The sequence below is a fragment of the Glycine soja genome, chromosome 14, assembly GCF_004193775.1.
Source record: "Glycine soja cultivar W05 chromosome 14, ASM419377v2, whole genome shotgun sequence".
Taxonomy (NCBI): Eukaryota; Viridiplantae; Streptophyta; class Magnoliopsida; order Fabales; family Fabaceae; genus Glycine; species Glycine soja.
Genome location: NC_041015.1, coordinates 1,547,998 through 1,565,462, shown reverse-complemented (window position 1 = coordinate 1,565,462; position 17,465 = coordinate 1,547,998). Strand labels below are relative to the sequence as shown.

Below are 17,465 nucleotides of genomic sequence, written 5' to 3'. Positions count from 1 at the left end.
ACTAATTTTGAATATCTTATTATTTATTTTAAGATTTTAGATGATAAAATTGATTTTTTTTAACTGCGATACAATTGATTTTTGAATTTCAGTTCATGTTTTAAACTCTAAACTTATGTAGCTGAAAACAAAAGTTCAAATGTAACTATGAATGATGATGAGATTGAGAACCACGTATAGAGAAAGAAATGTCTTCAAAAGCTTAAAATAAAATAAAAAGCAACATTTTCATTTTCTAAATGTACATGACTAAAAGAAAAAAAATTGATATTTATATATCTTAATATATAAATATAAAATTGTAAAAAAAAAATTAATTTGATAGCCAGCTTCTTCTCACACCGATCCTGCATTTTCCTTGTCCAAGTCACTGTAAAAAAACAAAAGACAAAACCCCGAATCCCTCCCTCTCTCTCTCTCTCTTCATGGAGTTCAGACATCGAAATTACAGTGCCGAGCTTGAATCTCACGCGCTCCCTCGCCTACGCGCCGGAGCTCATCCTCTCTCTGCTCCACCTCCACCTCCACCTCTCTCCCAGGTCTTTCTCGTATCACAATTTCTCTCGCAATTTTTTTTTCTTCTGTTAACAATTAGGCTACCTTGCTTGAGCAGTTGTTGTGACTATCCAGAATCGGTGTTGCATTCACCGTTTCGGATGCACCACGAAATATATCAGTTTTTTTTTTATTGCGTAGAGTTAGGATTCAGTTGTATCATCCTGAAATAAGAAAACGCCTAGGATTTTAATCATTCAGTTAAATTAACTTCTATCGAACTTTCCATGTGTAGATACCTTTATCCTGTTTCATATAGTCTAATGATTCGATATTGTTGAAACGAGTGATGTGAGTGTAATTAGTTCTGTAAAATCTGATGTAATCTGGATATATATTCAAACAATCATAGTCATGAGTTGCATGCCAGTAGTTTATGTAACACTGCAATAGTGCACTAAGAGCTGAGGAAAGGAGGGGAGGTCGGGAACTAGGAAGGATTTCGTAAGTAACTACAATTTAGGACTTACTAATTTCTGTTGACTTGCTTAATGAAAATATTTGTTGACTTGCTTAATGAAAATATATATAAAAAACTGTGGTCGTGTTTTTTAGGTTGATTTGTGACGGTAAAATTTTACATATCTTGCGCTTTTGACAGTATTCATTTATTTGTTGATATGTTTGTTTTAGGTTGATGCCATAGATTGTGGGAACACTGATTTCTATGATCCACTGAGAGGAACTAATAATGATGCAAATGCCGCCCCTCCTGATCATGACAACTTGAATGAAGCTGCTGATCATATGCCAACAAAGGAGTGGACCTCTTTCAGGAGATTACTAACGCAGAGGTTTCCTGTCTCCAAAATGGTTTCCGTTGCTTCAGTAAGTTTTACAGTATTTTCTTTTTCTAGTTTACATAAATTTTAAAGATATACTGCATATAAAATTAAAATAAAAATATTGTGGTATCTAAGATAGCTAAGGGCAAATACAGTTTGCTGCATATGATGGAAGCATGCATTGTGATGACACTGTAGATTGGCTTTGAACATTCTTAATTGTCAGTGGTGGTAGATCAGTTTAGATCATAGATGTGAATTTTGATACTGCTGGCAAGTTAGGTTCAACCAGTGTGAATTTGGACATTACCTCCTTCTGCAAGGGTTATTCATTCTTTCCGTGTCTTTGTTTTAGCTGGCAAGGGAAAGGCCAGACATTTTTCTGTATGGAAAACAGTAGAACTATCTGATACTGTTTTATTGGTTTCCATGTGATTAAAACATTTTAATTGACTACATTAACGGATATCAATCATTAAACATTTTTAAGGGAGAGGTGTATTATCTGGCTGGAGCAGACTTGGGAAAGTTGTGAATATGTGTTGTGCATAAAAATAAATATTGACCAAGATATTTCTAAATATTCAACCATTTATTAATACATCTCATATTTCACCTTAGGTTCCTTAATTATTCTTTTTTCCACCTCTCAGCTATAAAGATAATGAATCGAGCTTGGGATGGGCATTGTTGTTTATGATTTTGCATTTTAAGGGCCCTATGCTAGTTGCCAGATAACACTGCTCATATGAGCTAACCTTCTGTTGAAAAAAGTTCACAAACTTTGAAATATTCTTATGAAGTGTAAGATATAGCAGTTAATTACTATATACTAACATACATCTGTAATTTCTATTGTGCAATGTTGATTGGTAGAGGATAGGTCTTAAAGTAAGATAGGTAAATAATCCCTTATATTCTTAAACCAGTTTTGATCCTTTATCTCTAACCCTTTCAGTTTTTATTATAATTATCTAATTATTTATTCTTTAAATTACAGATGCCCGATGTTTTAACGAGAAGTGGAAAATGTATGGCAATATTTTTACATTGTTTTTCCTTTTGTTTTATCCTTTATTTATCTTCACTTAGTTATGTGACCTCCCAATTTTCAGTACTTGAGAAATCTTCAACAAATATGCACTTGGAGGAATTGGAGGATCCACAAAAATTCGCAGACGAGGGTGTCAAGACGATTACGTGGCAGGAGTATGTTTCTCGACTACATGAACTCAAAGATGAAATTACTCGTTCCTGGCTTGCTGAAGATCGAGTGACATCCTTAAAGTTATCCATAAAGGTGAACTTTGATGTATTTAATGATTTCTTTTCAACATTATAGTTTGTATGAGTGAAATCACCTTTTGGCTTTTTAAATGAAAAAAGAGACATTTTTGTTTTAGTTATTCCATTTAGCTGGAGAGAGAGATGGAAACAATTGTGAAGGTGGGGGGTTGAGAGGGTGTCGAGTAAATTGTTGAAGAAATATTGGGTGGGCTGATTGAAGAAGCTCTTCATCAGAAAAGTGGGAGAGACCTGGGATAATCCCTTTTTCTGGGATAATCTATTTTCCCCTTTATCAGATAGTGTAGGGATTAACGAGCCCTTTAAAATGGATATGCCATTTTGTATTTTCTTTTCCGCCTGTACTTTCTTTACTCTTAGTAATATTTATATGCCAGAATACAAATGTTGTTTAATTTGGTTTAACAAGATTTTAAAATACTAGGGACTTAGAGAGATGGGCCTACCCATTTAAAATATAACTCGTTTTTATACTTAGTTTCGGAGTGGGAGTGAAATCATACTGATTTATTTTCATTTCTTGTCTAAGTTTGTCTTGATTATGATTGATTACGAGGGTCTGAAACTGATTATTCTGTTTGCAGGTTGCTAAGCTTCTGATGGATACGTCAGTATTTGAGTTTTATCCTACACTTTTTGTTCTTGTCACAGATATCATGGATATGCTTGGGAACCTGGTTTGGCAACGCATAAAGCGGAAAGCTGAGTTTTCCGAAGATGGAGCTTTACGCTGCAACTTAGCAGGTCCTTTGTCAATTTGAAACTCATCACAAAATGTTGTTTACTTCCATAATCTGTATTTATGTATTTTAGTCAGGTTAAGCTTGTGGCTTGTCTGAGGGTGCTAATAGTTTTTCAACATTAAATCTTTTTCATGCTAATGTTTTGAAGACTAAGGATTCTGTGTTTTAACTGCAAAAAGGTTCTGAATATCTCAAACATCAGAAGCCACCAAATATGTTTCATTTTGTATCTTGTATCTTGTTTATAGGAACTAATTTGTACATGTTATACAATCTTGATGATCTGCATTAGATAAATGGACCACTTTTAGAAGTCACATCTTTTTTCTTAAATGTTTTATTTGAATCTTGTAGAAAACTTTCAAGCAAGGGATATTTGTGCTGATGCCAAAGAAACTTGCTATAACTGGTTCAACAAAATTGGTGCTGTGCAAGAGCTTCTTCCACGCATGTGAAGTTCTTATCCTATGCCCTGTATTTAATTTATTCTGTACATGTTTTTTCCCCTGAAGTTATTTTTCTTCTCTTCTGTTTGTGTTGGTTCGAGACTTTCTGATGCCATGTTTAATGTGATGTGACAACTGATAAGCATTTTTTCTGTCAATATTGCTTGAAAAGTTGCTACAATATAGACATTTTCAGAAAAGTTTGAAAGATTTTGTCAATAACATTTTGAATTTTAACAAGCTGTTGCACTAAAGACTGTTTCTCAGTGACTGGTATTTGCTGACTGTTTATCTGAAATTGTACTAGTTACTTGGAGCTGGCAATATTGCCTTGCTGGCGGTTTTTGCTTGAGCAACCTTTAGACAGCCTCCGACGCTTGGTAATGATGATAAGAGGATTAGGAGATCCAGTAGCATCTGCATATTGCCGTCTTTATATGGCTCACTGTGCTCAGAAGCTGCCTTCACATGATATAGGTATTTTTGTTGATATTATATATCTATCCTTAAGATGTGTGAAAATGTAAACAAGAAGCAGATGGACCCCTTTTAATTGTTAAAATACGACCTGTATGTATTTAGATATATTTTGGTCTAACCTTTACATACGCAATTGTTTATCATAATGCTCTAACACTCTTACGAACTGTAATCCAAGACCTTAGTGTGAAATATTATATATTCTTTGGTGTCAGTACAGTCACAAATACTCTGGTTTAAAGTTCTTGTATTTCTTCCATAAATTGCCAAATTTAGAAAGTTGTTTAGAATGTGAAAAGTCAGCTGGTTAACACATCATTGTATTAGTTATACTGATAAAACAGAATCAATGAATCTAGATTATTGCTTCATACTCTTTCCTATATGAAAATTTGTGCTCTATAGCAGTGCTTAGTTGCCTCTGATTAATTTTCTCTTGCTCCTTTTCTGAAATGGGATGCAAAGGTCACTGACTTTGTTCATTCTGAATTTAATATATCCGATTGCTGTTACATACTTCTTTCTCATGTTTATTTTCATAAAACTTATTTCATAAATTGTGCAACTGGAACAGGCTATCTTGTTACATGTGTCAATGACATCAGAGTTGTTTTGATGCAAATCTTGTCAGCCAATGAAAGAACTCATAAAAATGTTAAACTCAACAAAAAATTGCAAGTCAGTCTGATGGAACCAACCATTGAGTATATTATGAAGTGTATATTTACTGGGTTGTCTCAGGTATGTGATGAAGTTTCTCTTCAAAAGTATACTTGTTTTGGATGTATTATATATGATCATATTTCCATATATCTTGTTATACAAAAGTGTATAATTGAAATTTCATTGATTAGTATGTTTGCTCTTCTATTTTGAATTTTCCATGAGCATTTCAAGGGAGTGGAATTGCAGGTTGAAATTTCATGAAACAGGTGTATGCACATATAATTAGCTAAATGGTTGGGGTTCTTCTCATTATCATAATGAAAACTCAAGTCTTATATCTTAATCTTCATGAAGAATTATTTTCGTTATCTTGTCAAAAACTGGATAGTAGGAAAAAGAAAGTCAGTTTGCTAATGTTTTTCCTGCTTTTCTCCCCTCTATATCCTATGTTTTATGCTGATCTAAGTATGTCTAACTGTGCTAAAGAGACAAGTCAATGAAGTTTTATCAGAGTTTGGATTGATGAAGAATCAACAGGATTTGGGGAGTGTTTCATGTGTTTCAATCATTCTTCATCATTTACTGAAGGAACTCCCTATAGAAGTAGTTAGTTCCAATGTTGTGCAGATCCTTCATCTCATTGAATTTAGCAAGGATAATTCCTTTGATCAGGTATACTTTTGCAATTTCTATCATACCTGGATACTTCTTGTACACATTATAAAGTATTTACCATTTTACCTTATTATAGAGGCATCTTCGTTTAAGTTTTTCCAATTTGCGGTTTTAATGTTCTTCTTTTTTGTGATACAGCATATGAATTACAGATTGCTTGGATTCAGGCTGTACGAAAGAAAATCCCCTGTTGATATTGTTGATGCTGTGTTAGATAAAGTTATTCAGGTATTTGTAAAATTCTAGCCCATCTTGCATCCTTTCAGAGTTACATTATTAGGTTCTTTGCCATTGCATATATTTTTAAATCTTCATCTCTTCGTCCATCTACACCTTGGGGGAAATTGTGTATTTTCTTTGTTGTTTCCTCTCGTGGTAAGGTGATAATTGGGGGTTGATTCTAGCCTTCTATATAATTAATTGAAAGCTAAACAATCATATACTCTTCCCCTTAGCATATTATAAATAATATATACCTTCACTTGTTTGTACATAAATCTCCCCATTTTTAATTTTTAACATACCAGTAATCCCTGTTATTTACATCAAGATATTTTTTTTGGTAATTTATCCAACATCTATGCTCTCCACTCCTGGTCAATTTGAGTATATGGTAATTTTTACCTCTGTAAAAAATGTGTAGTCTGGACATCATTTGTAAGCATGCTTTCAACTGTCATTATTTCCTCCAGGTATTTCATTTGTTCTCTAATTTGGCTGCAACTTTAGGTTATTGCTCTGTATGATAGCCTTGACGAATACCTGAAGGTTGTAGATGCTTATACTGATCTTATTCTTCAGAATCAGATGGTAAGTTCAAGTGAGTGAGTAGAATCAGACTGTTATTAGTTCTCCATGTCTTCTGAAAAAGGTTTCTTATGCCATTATGTATCTTCTTTGTTGGGTCACTTGGGTGCACTAAACTGTTGACCATTTTACATGGTATAGATGATTTTGGCTGAAATTTATGCATTTGTAGTAATCACCTTTTTATTTCTCTGAGAAAATATTAAATGTTAAGGTTTAGATATTTTTTAACTAACTATATTGCTTAAGGAACAGTGGCACTAATTATCCTTGTAAAGCTGTGATAAACAGGTGTTAAATATTACCATGGCACTGAAATTTGTGTCTGCTTAAGGCATTGGTTTTATGGTGCACGTTTGATTAATTTAGTGAGCTCAATAGGATCCATGTTCTAAGCTACACAACTTTCTTTTCTGGCTATCTATGCAATTTTAAATCTACATAAATTTTAAAACTTCTTCAAAGGCTAAGCTGGGCTTTAAGGCAGTTCTTATCCTTTTGTTGCTAATTTGATAATCACAGTTGATTGACATTCTATAATGTAAATGTAAATTTGATGCAGGAATAAAAAATTAAATAAATAGACAGAAAGAACAATTCTTCTGTATCATATCCTTTCTTCTCACAATAAATTCTTTTAATAAAATTAAATAAGAAAAGAGATACAAAAGGAAGTAGGAGTAATCGTAAGTCTTCAGCAAGGAGAGGTTTGAGCTTTGAAACTCTTTAGGAGCAACTAATGATTGTCTTGACTTGGCAGTTAACATTATATTACCCAAATGTTTCCTACAAGGCCAATGTTTGGCATTTGTGTCATCATCATCTAGATCTACACAGTATATCGACATATTATAGTTTTGTAGGTTGGGTGGGTGTGCTGGCAAGCTTTGTTGCTTCCCAGTAAATCCCATTTGCTAAATCTCAGGCTTTGAATTTTTAATTTACAACTTGCTTGATTCCAATCTCTTAGATATTGAACGTGCTCCTTCTGAATGAAGCTTGATGTCCATATTGGAACAAATTAATGGCAAAGTGTTTTTAGCAAGAATTTAGTGAATTTGATTCCTTAGTGCTGAATGAATTACCAATAATACTTGTCTTGATTAAATAGTCAATAGGGTAAGGGTACCTATGAACTGAAATGATAAGGAAGCTAAGTACAAGCCAATCCCCCAAAAGTAACAAGAGATCTATAACTAAAAAAATTCTGGAACTAAGTTTCTAAGCTTTTTTGTGCAAGGACGATTTCCTGTCCTCCTTTCTTTACATTCTTTCTTTCTATCTATTGGTATGTTCTTTAAGTAGACAATCGTCAGTCAAACATATATATGACAATTTAAAGAAATTCCATAGAAAATATTGAGATTTAAACTCTGGTCCTTGATGGATAAATTGTTATCTGATTACAAAGTTTAGTTGCAAATTGATATACCTGTTACTTTCAAATGACTAGAATAATATTTAATATTTTCTTTTGTAATCTTTCCTCTAAATACAATTGTTTATGCCAGGATAACCATTTGAAAATCATTTTGGAAGGCATTTCAAAGCGTACTTGGAATAAAGGAGTTACAGAGGATGAAATGCCGAGCTTGCAATCTCTTGTGGTGAAGCTTCTGTCTCATTTTAAGCATCTGGAAGATGTGTTTTCTCTGGTATGTTCCTAATAATATCTTGTTGTACTTGATCATCTTTCTTTTTACGTCTTTCTTTATCATTCATTCTTCAATACATGTCCTATAAATACTAGTGGTGATTTGGGTTGTTGTTGTTATTATTTTGTAGGATCAGTTTCCTGAAATCTTGGATGTAATGTATGGCAAGTCACAGGATGTTGTCTTTTTGCATATCCTTAATATGGCGACAAGGTACCATTTATCACAAACATTTTGTTTTGCTCAACTCCTTTCATTCCATATCACCCTTATTGACACTCACATGTGACATACCTTGGTTCTGTAGTCTTAGAATTTTGGGTTTGAGCCTAACTAAGCCTTACAAAACCGGCTAGTAAGGTGAGGGTTTCCCCCCCATTTATATATATTAACTTGTCCATATCACTAGTCGATGTGAGACTAAACCTTCACCCTTGAGGCTGCAATTAAGATGGGCTAGGGGTGACCGCAATTAAGGTGGTTTTCCAACATCTAGTTTGTATATGTTATGTATGTTCTTTGAGAGTTTGAGGAATAAGATTTTTTAACTTTTGTTACTTAATTGAGTTGATTGATATTTGTGTACAAACTCTGTCATGAACCAACTACCATAAATGATTTTATATTACATCTCTAATATGCCTCCACATGCCAGAGGCTTTGGGGCTTGAAGTGTGAACATTGCAAGTCCACTTATCTTGTGCTGAAATTCATTTATTAGAATTAGTGTGACAAGGATCAACTTCTAGACTGCTTGGTCATTAGAGGCTTTGATATCATGCGAAGAACCAACTATACCCAAAATTTGATCTATTAGGTGAAGAAATGTGAATGATTTTATATTAAAATTTAACAAATTCCTTTACTTCTGTGGCAATTTAAAAAAAAAAAACATTTTCTTTTGAGTTGTAAGGCCATACAGAGTTGAATAAATAGAGAGGCAGAGGGGGGGGGGGGGGGGGAAGGTGCAAAAGAGAGGGAAAGGGGGAGAGAGAGAGGGAAAGGGAGAAAAGAGATGCAGAAAAGAAAGAGGCACAAAAGAGAGATAGGAGAGAGAGGGAGGGAGGTGTTGAAGAGAAAGGGAGAGACAGTGAGAGGTGTGGAAGAGAGAGTGGTGTCAAAGAGAAAAAAGGAGAGAGGTGCAAAAGTGATAGAGTGTGCACTAGAGTTTTGGGGTGAGAGTTTTCAAATTTTTTTCATTTTGAAATCCCTTCTTTGGATTTGATATCCAAACAAGTCATTTTTGCATATGATATTTTAAATCCACTCAAAAGTTGAGTTCTTCTCTCCAAGCTCACCATTCAAAATTAGGCTGCGTTAAATACACCAAAATACCTACTAATATTGTACAATTTCATATAACCATTCATTTCTTTCCTCTCCTAAATCCCCTGTATAGGCTGTACTTGCACATAAAAGCTGCTGTAAAGTGACTGCACTAACGTAGATAATTGTTATCACAGAACCTATACAGACTTACACTTTTAAGTCTACTATCTTAGATCTAATTTTGAAAAATACATCTTATTTGAACTTTTATTTTCTTAAATCATGACTTGCTATAAGGCTAAGACATTGAGTCAGCTTTGCTAACATTAAATAAAGTCATTGAAACCCAATTAAAATTGATGGGATTTTTTTTCTTTCAAAAAAAGTTCCATGGGAAATTACATACAGATCCTGAATCAAAACTTAACCATGTATCCACACTACAGAGTTTACTTTTGCATTTTCAAATGTTTTTGTTTCATAATATGCTATCTGCCTGCAACATACTCTTGATTCTATCTCTCTGATTGGTGAGTATAATTTGTTAAGTATTCATTTCATTACCCTGGAATTATCTGTTATTATTTGTCAAGCAGGAATGGTCGCATTAGTGATCCGACGAGCATACAGTTGCTTTTTGAAATTTCTCTGGCTCTACATAATAATATAGAGTTTATGAACATGAAAGATGATGATGGCCAAGTGGCATGTTCAATAGCTCGCTTTGTGCACATGGTAACCTGTTCCTTTTGATATTATTTGTCTCTATGGTCCTTTCTTTAGTTGTGGTAATGTTTTTTCCATGATATGAATGTTGACTCTTAATTGCCTCTATTCACTAGGTAGATTATGGAACAGAGATGGAACACCATTTAGCATTTCTGGTTGATTGCCGAGGAGCTTTTGGTAGATTAAATGAGCTTAAGGTTTGTCTTTGTTTTTCTTAAAAGTTGTGGCAAAATGCCCTGCTATAAGTGTTAAAGTTATCTTGCTTTCTTGCAGGAAACTCTTGTTCACTCTAGCAATTCTTTAGCAATTCAAGCTTTGAAATGTGCTAAGAAACATCTGAATTTTGTCAAATCCTGTGTTACATTTAGTGAAGTCACAATACCTTCTATTTCTGCTCACAGGCAGTTTGATCTTTTTCTAGAAACTGCAGAGGTAGGTATGTCAGTTCTTGACACATCAATGTGGTATTTATTTTTGCTACTTTTATATTTTTCATGGATTCATAGTTTGAATTTTTCAGGTTGCATTCTTAGGGGGCTTGGTTTCTCATTCAGATGGATTGATTGATTCAGCAATCAGCTGTTTGCATACCTTAGACATAATTGATGGTTAGTTGATATGTAAAACCTGTAAATTTGTTGCTGACGCATTTTGGAAGTACTAAGAACCAAATTGAATCCTTGTCATTTGTTACTTGTGGCATGTCTATTTTGTGAAATTTATTCAATGTTAATTTTGTATGTGCTATGATGAAACAGTAGTGGTTAAAAGGTTTTGAGAACAATTATCACGATTCACAACCAAAACTTGTTCATGTTGTCCAAACTATAAATTGTTTTATATTTTTTAGTAACTCAATTCAGTCAATTGTTTTGAAGAAAGCCCAATCATTTGGGCATTTTTTCTTCACTTTTATCCCCTTTTTTCAAATATCTAATGATTTGAAGGCATTTATGAACTTTGTAAATCTTTTTTTTTCTCTTCTTTCTCCTTTGTCGAGTATCTAATGATTTGAATACAATAATTTGAGCATCTTTTTTATTTTTTTATTTTCTCTTTTATCCTTTCATCGAATATCTTATGATTTGAAGCCATTTATGAACTTCATAAATCTTTCAAATTCCTAAAACCCAACAAAGATTGGGGATTCTTATAACATAGAGATTAAAAGCTAACATGGAAATTGTTATATTATACAGTTAAGTCTCCAATAAGATGTTGATGTAGAACCTATATACATGCATGGTCTATAATAATGCAATGGTAAATGATCCGAAGGTGCAACTTGTGAAAATATTTTCCATTTCACTTCATTTATTGATTAACCCAGTCAGCAACTAGCAATCTAATATATATTTGTAGTTGACTGAAAATGATGTATCAGAGCTAAAATAGGTAGATCATTGGTTAAATTAGTTTTATGCTTCATCATATACAAACTGAAATGGATAAAGTCATTCAGTGGTAAATTATGTTATCATTTGGCTAATAATATCATATTAACTGTAATGGAAATTTTTTGGTGCCAAACTTTAGGGTTATTTTCCCTATATTGTTGTTACCCAAGGCTTCTAAGTAAAAGTTAGAACTTAAAAAGGAAATGTGATCAAACAATACTAAACTCTTCTTGAATACAAGTACCCTAGCAATAGTTCTTATAAATAACTAAAATAAAATTGGATACTTCGATATGTTAAAGACAGTAAGACACCTGCCATTTTTTTGCAAGAGGGGTTTTTATTGAGCATCATTCTCTTTGGTCTTTTGGTTGCTTGTATCAGCATTTTTTTGTTTTTAATGTAGTTAAAATACATTAACTGTGCCACCATGGCTTCTTTCTGAAAAATGACTTTTGTCAGTACTCTAGATAGCATTCTTATAATATAATTGACTGTTGATTTGCTTGATTTTGTAGGCTTCCGAACTCCAACTGATGTTGAAGGACTAGTTTCATCTATTAGAAAGCTATGTGGCTTCTTAATTATGGTTCCAGGTTGTAAATATTGTTTCAGCTTTGCACATTGATATACATAGACACTTCAAAATCTCTCTTTCTGGGATGCCTCCATTATTAAAATTTGTATAGAAATATATAGGTACTAGGTTAGAGATCAAGTTCCTTTTAACCTCTTCCTTGTATGCATGTATTTACTATGATTTTCTTCAACTTTATTGAAGGTACTCTTAGTTTACCAGTCACCTATTTCCCAAATAGCTTATTTACATTGATCAGCTCCCGGTCTTGGTAAGTTTTCTTTGGGATATACCACCCACCCCAGAATACTTCCCTTATTGTTTTAATCTCTTCTCTCCCTTAGTGCATCTTATTCGATGAATGAATTGAAAACCCTTGCAGGTTTGAACCAAAAATGAGGGCACAAATTTTTTCTGCTATCATATTATTATTGACAACTTTATCACAAAAGAGACTGCCATATCATGCAAATTCACAGGTATAAGTGGTATAGCTTTGCATTTCGTCTTTTCAATTGCATTAATGGAATAAAGATGACATATCTACTCTTTCACTCCAAAATGGACAAAACATTGAAGTTTGTTGAAGAGTATTTAGAGAAGTCTTGCTTCTTGTTTTGTGTCCAAAGTAGTGGATATAAATGTCATTTGGTGGTCATAGCTCCAGTATAAGTAAAGGTCTAGGGTTAAGCTAATGTAGTATAATTATTCTGAGCCAGTTAGTGAGTCTAATTTTCCTTCCCTTTACTTTTCTCTCAAACTTCCCCTGCTTTCTGTCTTATAAGCAAAGCTCAGTAATGTCCTTGTCTGCTTATGCATTGATCTTCCCTAGTTGATTAGTCACATTTTACCTGCGAAGACCTTTCTTTTCCTTTGGAAAAAACCTGCAGGGACATAGAGGTGGAGAGGTGAGACTATTTTATTATATGATTATCTATATTCAATCGTTGTTGAAATGAAGATTTCTATAGTCTGCGGAAGCCATAATCCCTTGTTCCACTATAATGCCATTTGAGATGTTAGTTCTTGTTAAAACAGGAGAAACAAAGGAATAATAGACTGGAAACCATGTGTTTGAATACACAGTGGATGCATGTTTATCGGTTAATTACATTAATTATACATCTGCCTATAAACCTCTATTATTCATGTACCAGAATATTATATTTTGACTTTCAACAGTTCTACTAACCGGTTTCTAACGAAGGTTTTTCTTTAGTTTCACTTGTTTTTTCATACTTGCACTGACTATAACAAGTGTAAGGTATATGGTTTTGTAAATCAAGGTGTTCCTGACATGTTATGGTTTATGGTTTTTGTATCTTAATCCTCAAAACAATATTTTTTTTTCCTTTCCAGATTCCAGGCAATGACATGTTATACTACGGGGATTCATCGTACAACCAAGAGCTTGTTTCTTTGTCTAAACTTGTTCTTGAGAACCTGCTTAGTGCCGTTCAACAAGAACCTTCCCAGGTATCATTATTTTGGCTGAATTAATAGTGTTTGATTTATTTAACCAATTATAACAATACTGATTTATTATAACAAAATAAAGGCTGCTCGAGGAATTATGGCACTTGAAGCTTGCAATTGCATTGCATCTTCTTTCATGGTAAGCTCTTCTATAGTTGTTTTGAACTTAGTTCTCACTATCATTGACGTGGGGAGAAAATACAAAGGAAAAAAAGAGGACTAAGATTATAATTTATAAATTCTTTAAAAACATTACAAAACTATTTCCAATTTAAGCATCATACCCTGGCAAATGGGTATTTAAATCAACAAGCAGTTAACCCATTAACTGGTTTGTAGTGTGTCTGTATGTGTATATATATGGTCTCTGCCCCGGCATCCCCATGAGATTAATCCCATTCATGGTAATCGTCTAATATTTCTTTAACGATAAGCAGAAATTTATGTACAACATTGTTCACTATACGTATATAATATAGTTTGCAGCATTTTGTTATAAAAGGTAGAAGCAAATGAAATGTCCTTGTTTTTGTCAGAGAAACCGATTCAATATATAATTATGAGGGAAAGGATGAATGTTTATTGATGAACCCTAAATCCCAATTGCTGTGCCAATGTGGTTGCAGCCTTTGGCTAGGTTTTGAAGATACCAAACGAACGATTTCCCTGGATATTCAAGATTCAAATTATCCTTTCTCAAATGATAAGATGATTTCTCTCAACCTCCCCTCTTTATTTAATATTTATAGGCAATATGCTTTTTTTGTTTCACTATTGCCGCCCTGGCAGCCCACCCAACCAACCTACCCCACTCCCTCACTAATAGACACCCAACTAACTACTAATTGAAATACGTGTTTGCTTCATTTCTCAGGTTCAACAAAATTGTTCTGTTTCACCCTTGTATGTCCTTATGGGTGAAATACCCCTTAATCCTAATGATTGAATGGAACAGAAAAAGGAAGTCAGAATATGCGTTTTCTTATGAGTCCCCATGATAATCTTCTATTGTAATTCGTAACATATTCTTGTTTGAATTATCCATTTTTAGCATAGCCTTAACTGGTATTATGTTAGGGGATCAATCCTTGTTGAAAGTCATCATACTCTGTTGTAACTTGTAACCACAAATTGCAAATGAATTTGGTTGCTTGGAACTTGCCGAGTTGTATCTGAATCATGTGCAGATTCTACTTCAGCTTTCTAATAATGGTTTCTTTCTTGATTGTTGACAGCTAAGCAATGAGTTATTGTCTTCTTGTCTTACACTGGTCGAAACTGCCAAGTCATGTTTGAGTGCCAAAGACAGATACCTCCAGTCAACCATTCAACTTTTAAACAAGCAATCGCCAACTTCTGTAGGGACTATGGTGTCTACTTTTGTATGATTTGTGTTCATCTAGGCTGATAGGTCACTCGTGACATCTATTTATAACCTTGTTTTCTCTGGGTTTTTTTTCTCTCTGAAAATGTTCTTTCTCCGTGTGGGTAAGGAACGAGCTTTTGTCTTTCCCTCCCTCTTATTTTTCTTTATTTTGAACGAGGGGGCTTATTTGTTGCAAATTTATTATTTCTTTTTCTTTCCTCTAGGAATCAAATTTATTACTTCTAAATATCGTGAACGAACTAAAAACGGGGCATAAAGTTAAATTTTCTACAGTATTCAATTGACCTTAGTATCCTCCTCTTAACTGAATAGTTAAACTAATTTTGGCTAGCATAACTGCATCTAAAAAAATTATGACGGATTGAGTTCACGCCATTAATTCTCCAAAGTACCTTTAATTCAGTGAAAACATTCAGTTACTGATGACGATCCCCTTTTGAAAGCATACAGTTGTTGTTCCAAATACGCGAAACAAAAGTACCGTGTGAGAAACATGGCGGCTTCTTGCGTGGGGTACCCCTAATGGGTATCATGGTGCAAATACTACTTTTAGAATGGGTTGCACGGTGCGTGTATATTAATATTACACCGATAGACTACTCTAGAACCATCTACATTAGATTTTTCTATCTATTTTGTGAAATATCCTGCTTCTTCCTCGGTCCCCTCCTCTCCCTTTCATCACACTCCATCATCATTTTTCTGTGTATATTAATATTACACAGATAGACTACTATAGAACCATTTACATTAGATTTTTCTCTCTATTCTACGAAATACCCTGCTTATTCCTCGGTCCCCTCCTCTCCCTTCCATCACACTTCATCATTCTTCCGTGTATATTAATATTACACCGATAGACTACTGTAGAACCATTTACATTAGATTTTTCTCTCTATTTTACGAAATACCCTGCTTCTTTCTCGGTCCCCTCCTCTCCCTTCCATCACACTCCATCATCATTCTTTTGCACATCCAAATAAAAAAAACCACCATCCATAAATAAAAATTAAACTCAGATTGATAGGGATAGTAATATGGGATTGTAGGAAGTAAGGGGTCTGCAAGAAGCAAAAAAGTGTGAGACCCAAAAAGAGAGGCAACAACTGGGATTACGTGACTAGCTATGACACATGCTGCATGTATCGCACGTACATGAAGCGTGTAGTAGGATTCGTATCTTTTTGGTAGTGCCTTTGTAGTGGTGAATAAGAGAATATCATTCTGTTAGGATATTCCCTAGATTTGTGTATTTTCTTATTATTGCTATTGGGAACTTTCCCTTAGTAGCCCTTATATAGTGTAAGAAGCGCTTCTGCAATGTGATGCTGAAAATATATCAGAAAAGTTCTTCCCTTAGTTCTCTCTCTTGCTCTCTCTCTCCCTCTTCTTCTATGGAGGTTCCTAACCCTTGAAGCTAGGTTGTTCCCATTCCTGTGCTTGATTCCTAACACCTTGAGGACAAGGTGTTTTTGATGGGGTTGAGAGTGATAGGTAGAAGGAGGCATAGGGGCAGCAAACACACGGGTGCAAACAGCAACAAACATGAGGAGAATTGTGAGGCTTGCTACCTCAGAGATTTCGTTTGAAGCAGGGGTAGTGCAGGAGTGCATGCTGAATATTCTAGAAGAGCACAAAATGCCAAAATTAGTTGTATAGAATTTAGTATAAATAGGAATATGTAATAACAGCATGGACATGGAATGAATGAGAAATAGCATAGTCCCTTCCCTTAGCTTTCTTCTTCTTCTGGAGGTGCTGACACTCGAAGTTTAGCAACAAGCCGCTGCACGTAACACAGATCTTCAGATTCAAATCTATAATAACATGCATTTTCTTATGAATATAGCGTATAACATTAAGATCTACAACAATACATAAAACAAGTCTTTACGATAAATGAGAATAAAAAATAAAAAACTAAAAAAAAAGTGTCAGATCTGCCGCTGAAGTCGCACCGAAAAAACTCCAAAGTTGTGGTAAGTGGCAACGCAAGATCTTCCATGGTCATCAGCGCCTCAGCACTCTCTTCTCTTCCTCCCTCGTCCACGATAGCACCCCTGGAAAATCCGTGCACCATAGGGGCTCGAAGGAGAGTGTGAGCGTTGTAGAGATCTATACAATCGCATGAGTACAAATTTTATAGATTCAAGGTCTTGCCATACTTGGATTTCTGATGTCCGATTGAGGCATAGACTGAGTAAGCAATCCATTAATCAATTAGATTGTTGCATCACTCCTTAAGCTTCAAAGTGTGGATCAAAAGAATTCATAGTTTCTTTCTTTTTATCAAACCAATTTGTATTTATTCTTCGACATTAAAGAACAAGCGTCACCATTATCATAGTAGGAGTTTTGTTAGGATGAATACGATAATTAGACGTTTGATTTTGGCTAGAATTTGCTGATTAGTCACTCAGACGATAGATTTCTATTGAAGCTAATGTCAAAGTTTTGAGGCTTTTGGTTATAAGAATTACTCGATGTGCAATGGAGTTCTCGTTGAAGAGCTT

General features: G+C 34.2%; 1 protein-coding gene across 3 annotated transcripts; it reads left to right on the top strand.

Moving 5' to 3' along the window:
* The first annotated feature begins 339 nt into the window (after positions 1-339).
* On the top strand, positions 340-15,227 carry LOC114385057 (UPF0505 protein). 3 transcript variants are annotated; one of them, XM_028345001.1, is made up of 23 exons: positions 340-539; positions 1,189-1,383; positions 2,341-2,371; positions 2,456-2,640; positions 3,230-3,389; positions 3,743-3,839; positions 4,142-4,311; positions 4,889-5,055; positions 5,467-5,652; positions 5,794-5,883; positions 6,385-6,465; positions 7,974-8,117; positions 8,248-8,330; positions 9,983-10,121; positions 10,229-10,312; positions 10,389-10,547; positions 10,636-10,723; positions 12,031-12,108; positions 12,294-12,360; positions 12,472-12,568; positions 13,449-13,565; positions 13,648-13,704; positions 14,801-15,227. In XM_028345001.1, the coding sequence occupies exons 1-23, from the start codon at positions 426-428 to the stop codon at positions 14,951-14,953; spliced, it is 2,742 nt and encodes a 913-aa protein (XP_028200802.1). In that variant the 5' UTR covers positions 340-425; the 3' UTR covers positions 14,954-15,227. The 3 variants fall into 3 exon arrangements, with proteins under 3 accessions (XP_028200802.1, XP_028200801.1, XP_028200803.1); XM_028345000.1 differs by having other exon boundaries at positions 12,031-12,111; XM_028345002.1 differs by lacking the exons at positions 340-539; positions 2,341-2,371 and having other exon boundaries at positions 1,245-1,383; positions 12,031-12,111.
* The last annotated feature ends 2,238 nt before the right edge of the window (positions 15,228-17,465 follow it).

What these genes read in the sequence shown, in the direction of transcription:
- LOC114385057 (XM_028345000.1), top strand. Translation starts at nt 426, where the DNA reads ATGGAGTTCAGACATCGAAATTACAGTGCCGAGCTTGAATCTCACGCG. An exon ending in CCTTAAAGTTATCCATAAAG is followed by an intron (nt 2,641 to 3,229) that starts GTGAACTTTGAT and finishes TTCTGTTTGCAG; the next exon opens with GTTGCTAAGCTTCTGATGGA. An exon ending in GCTGCCTTCACATGATATAG is followed by an intron (nt 4,312 to 4,888) that starts GTATTTTTGTTG and finishes CAACTGGAACAG; the next exon opens with GCTATCTTGTTACATGTGTC.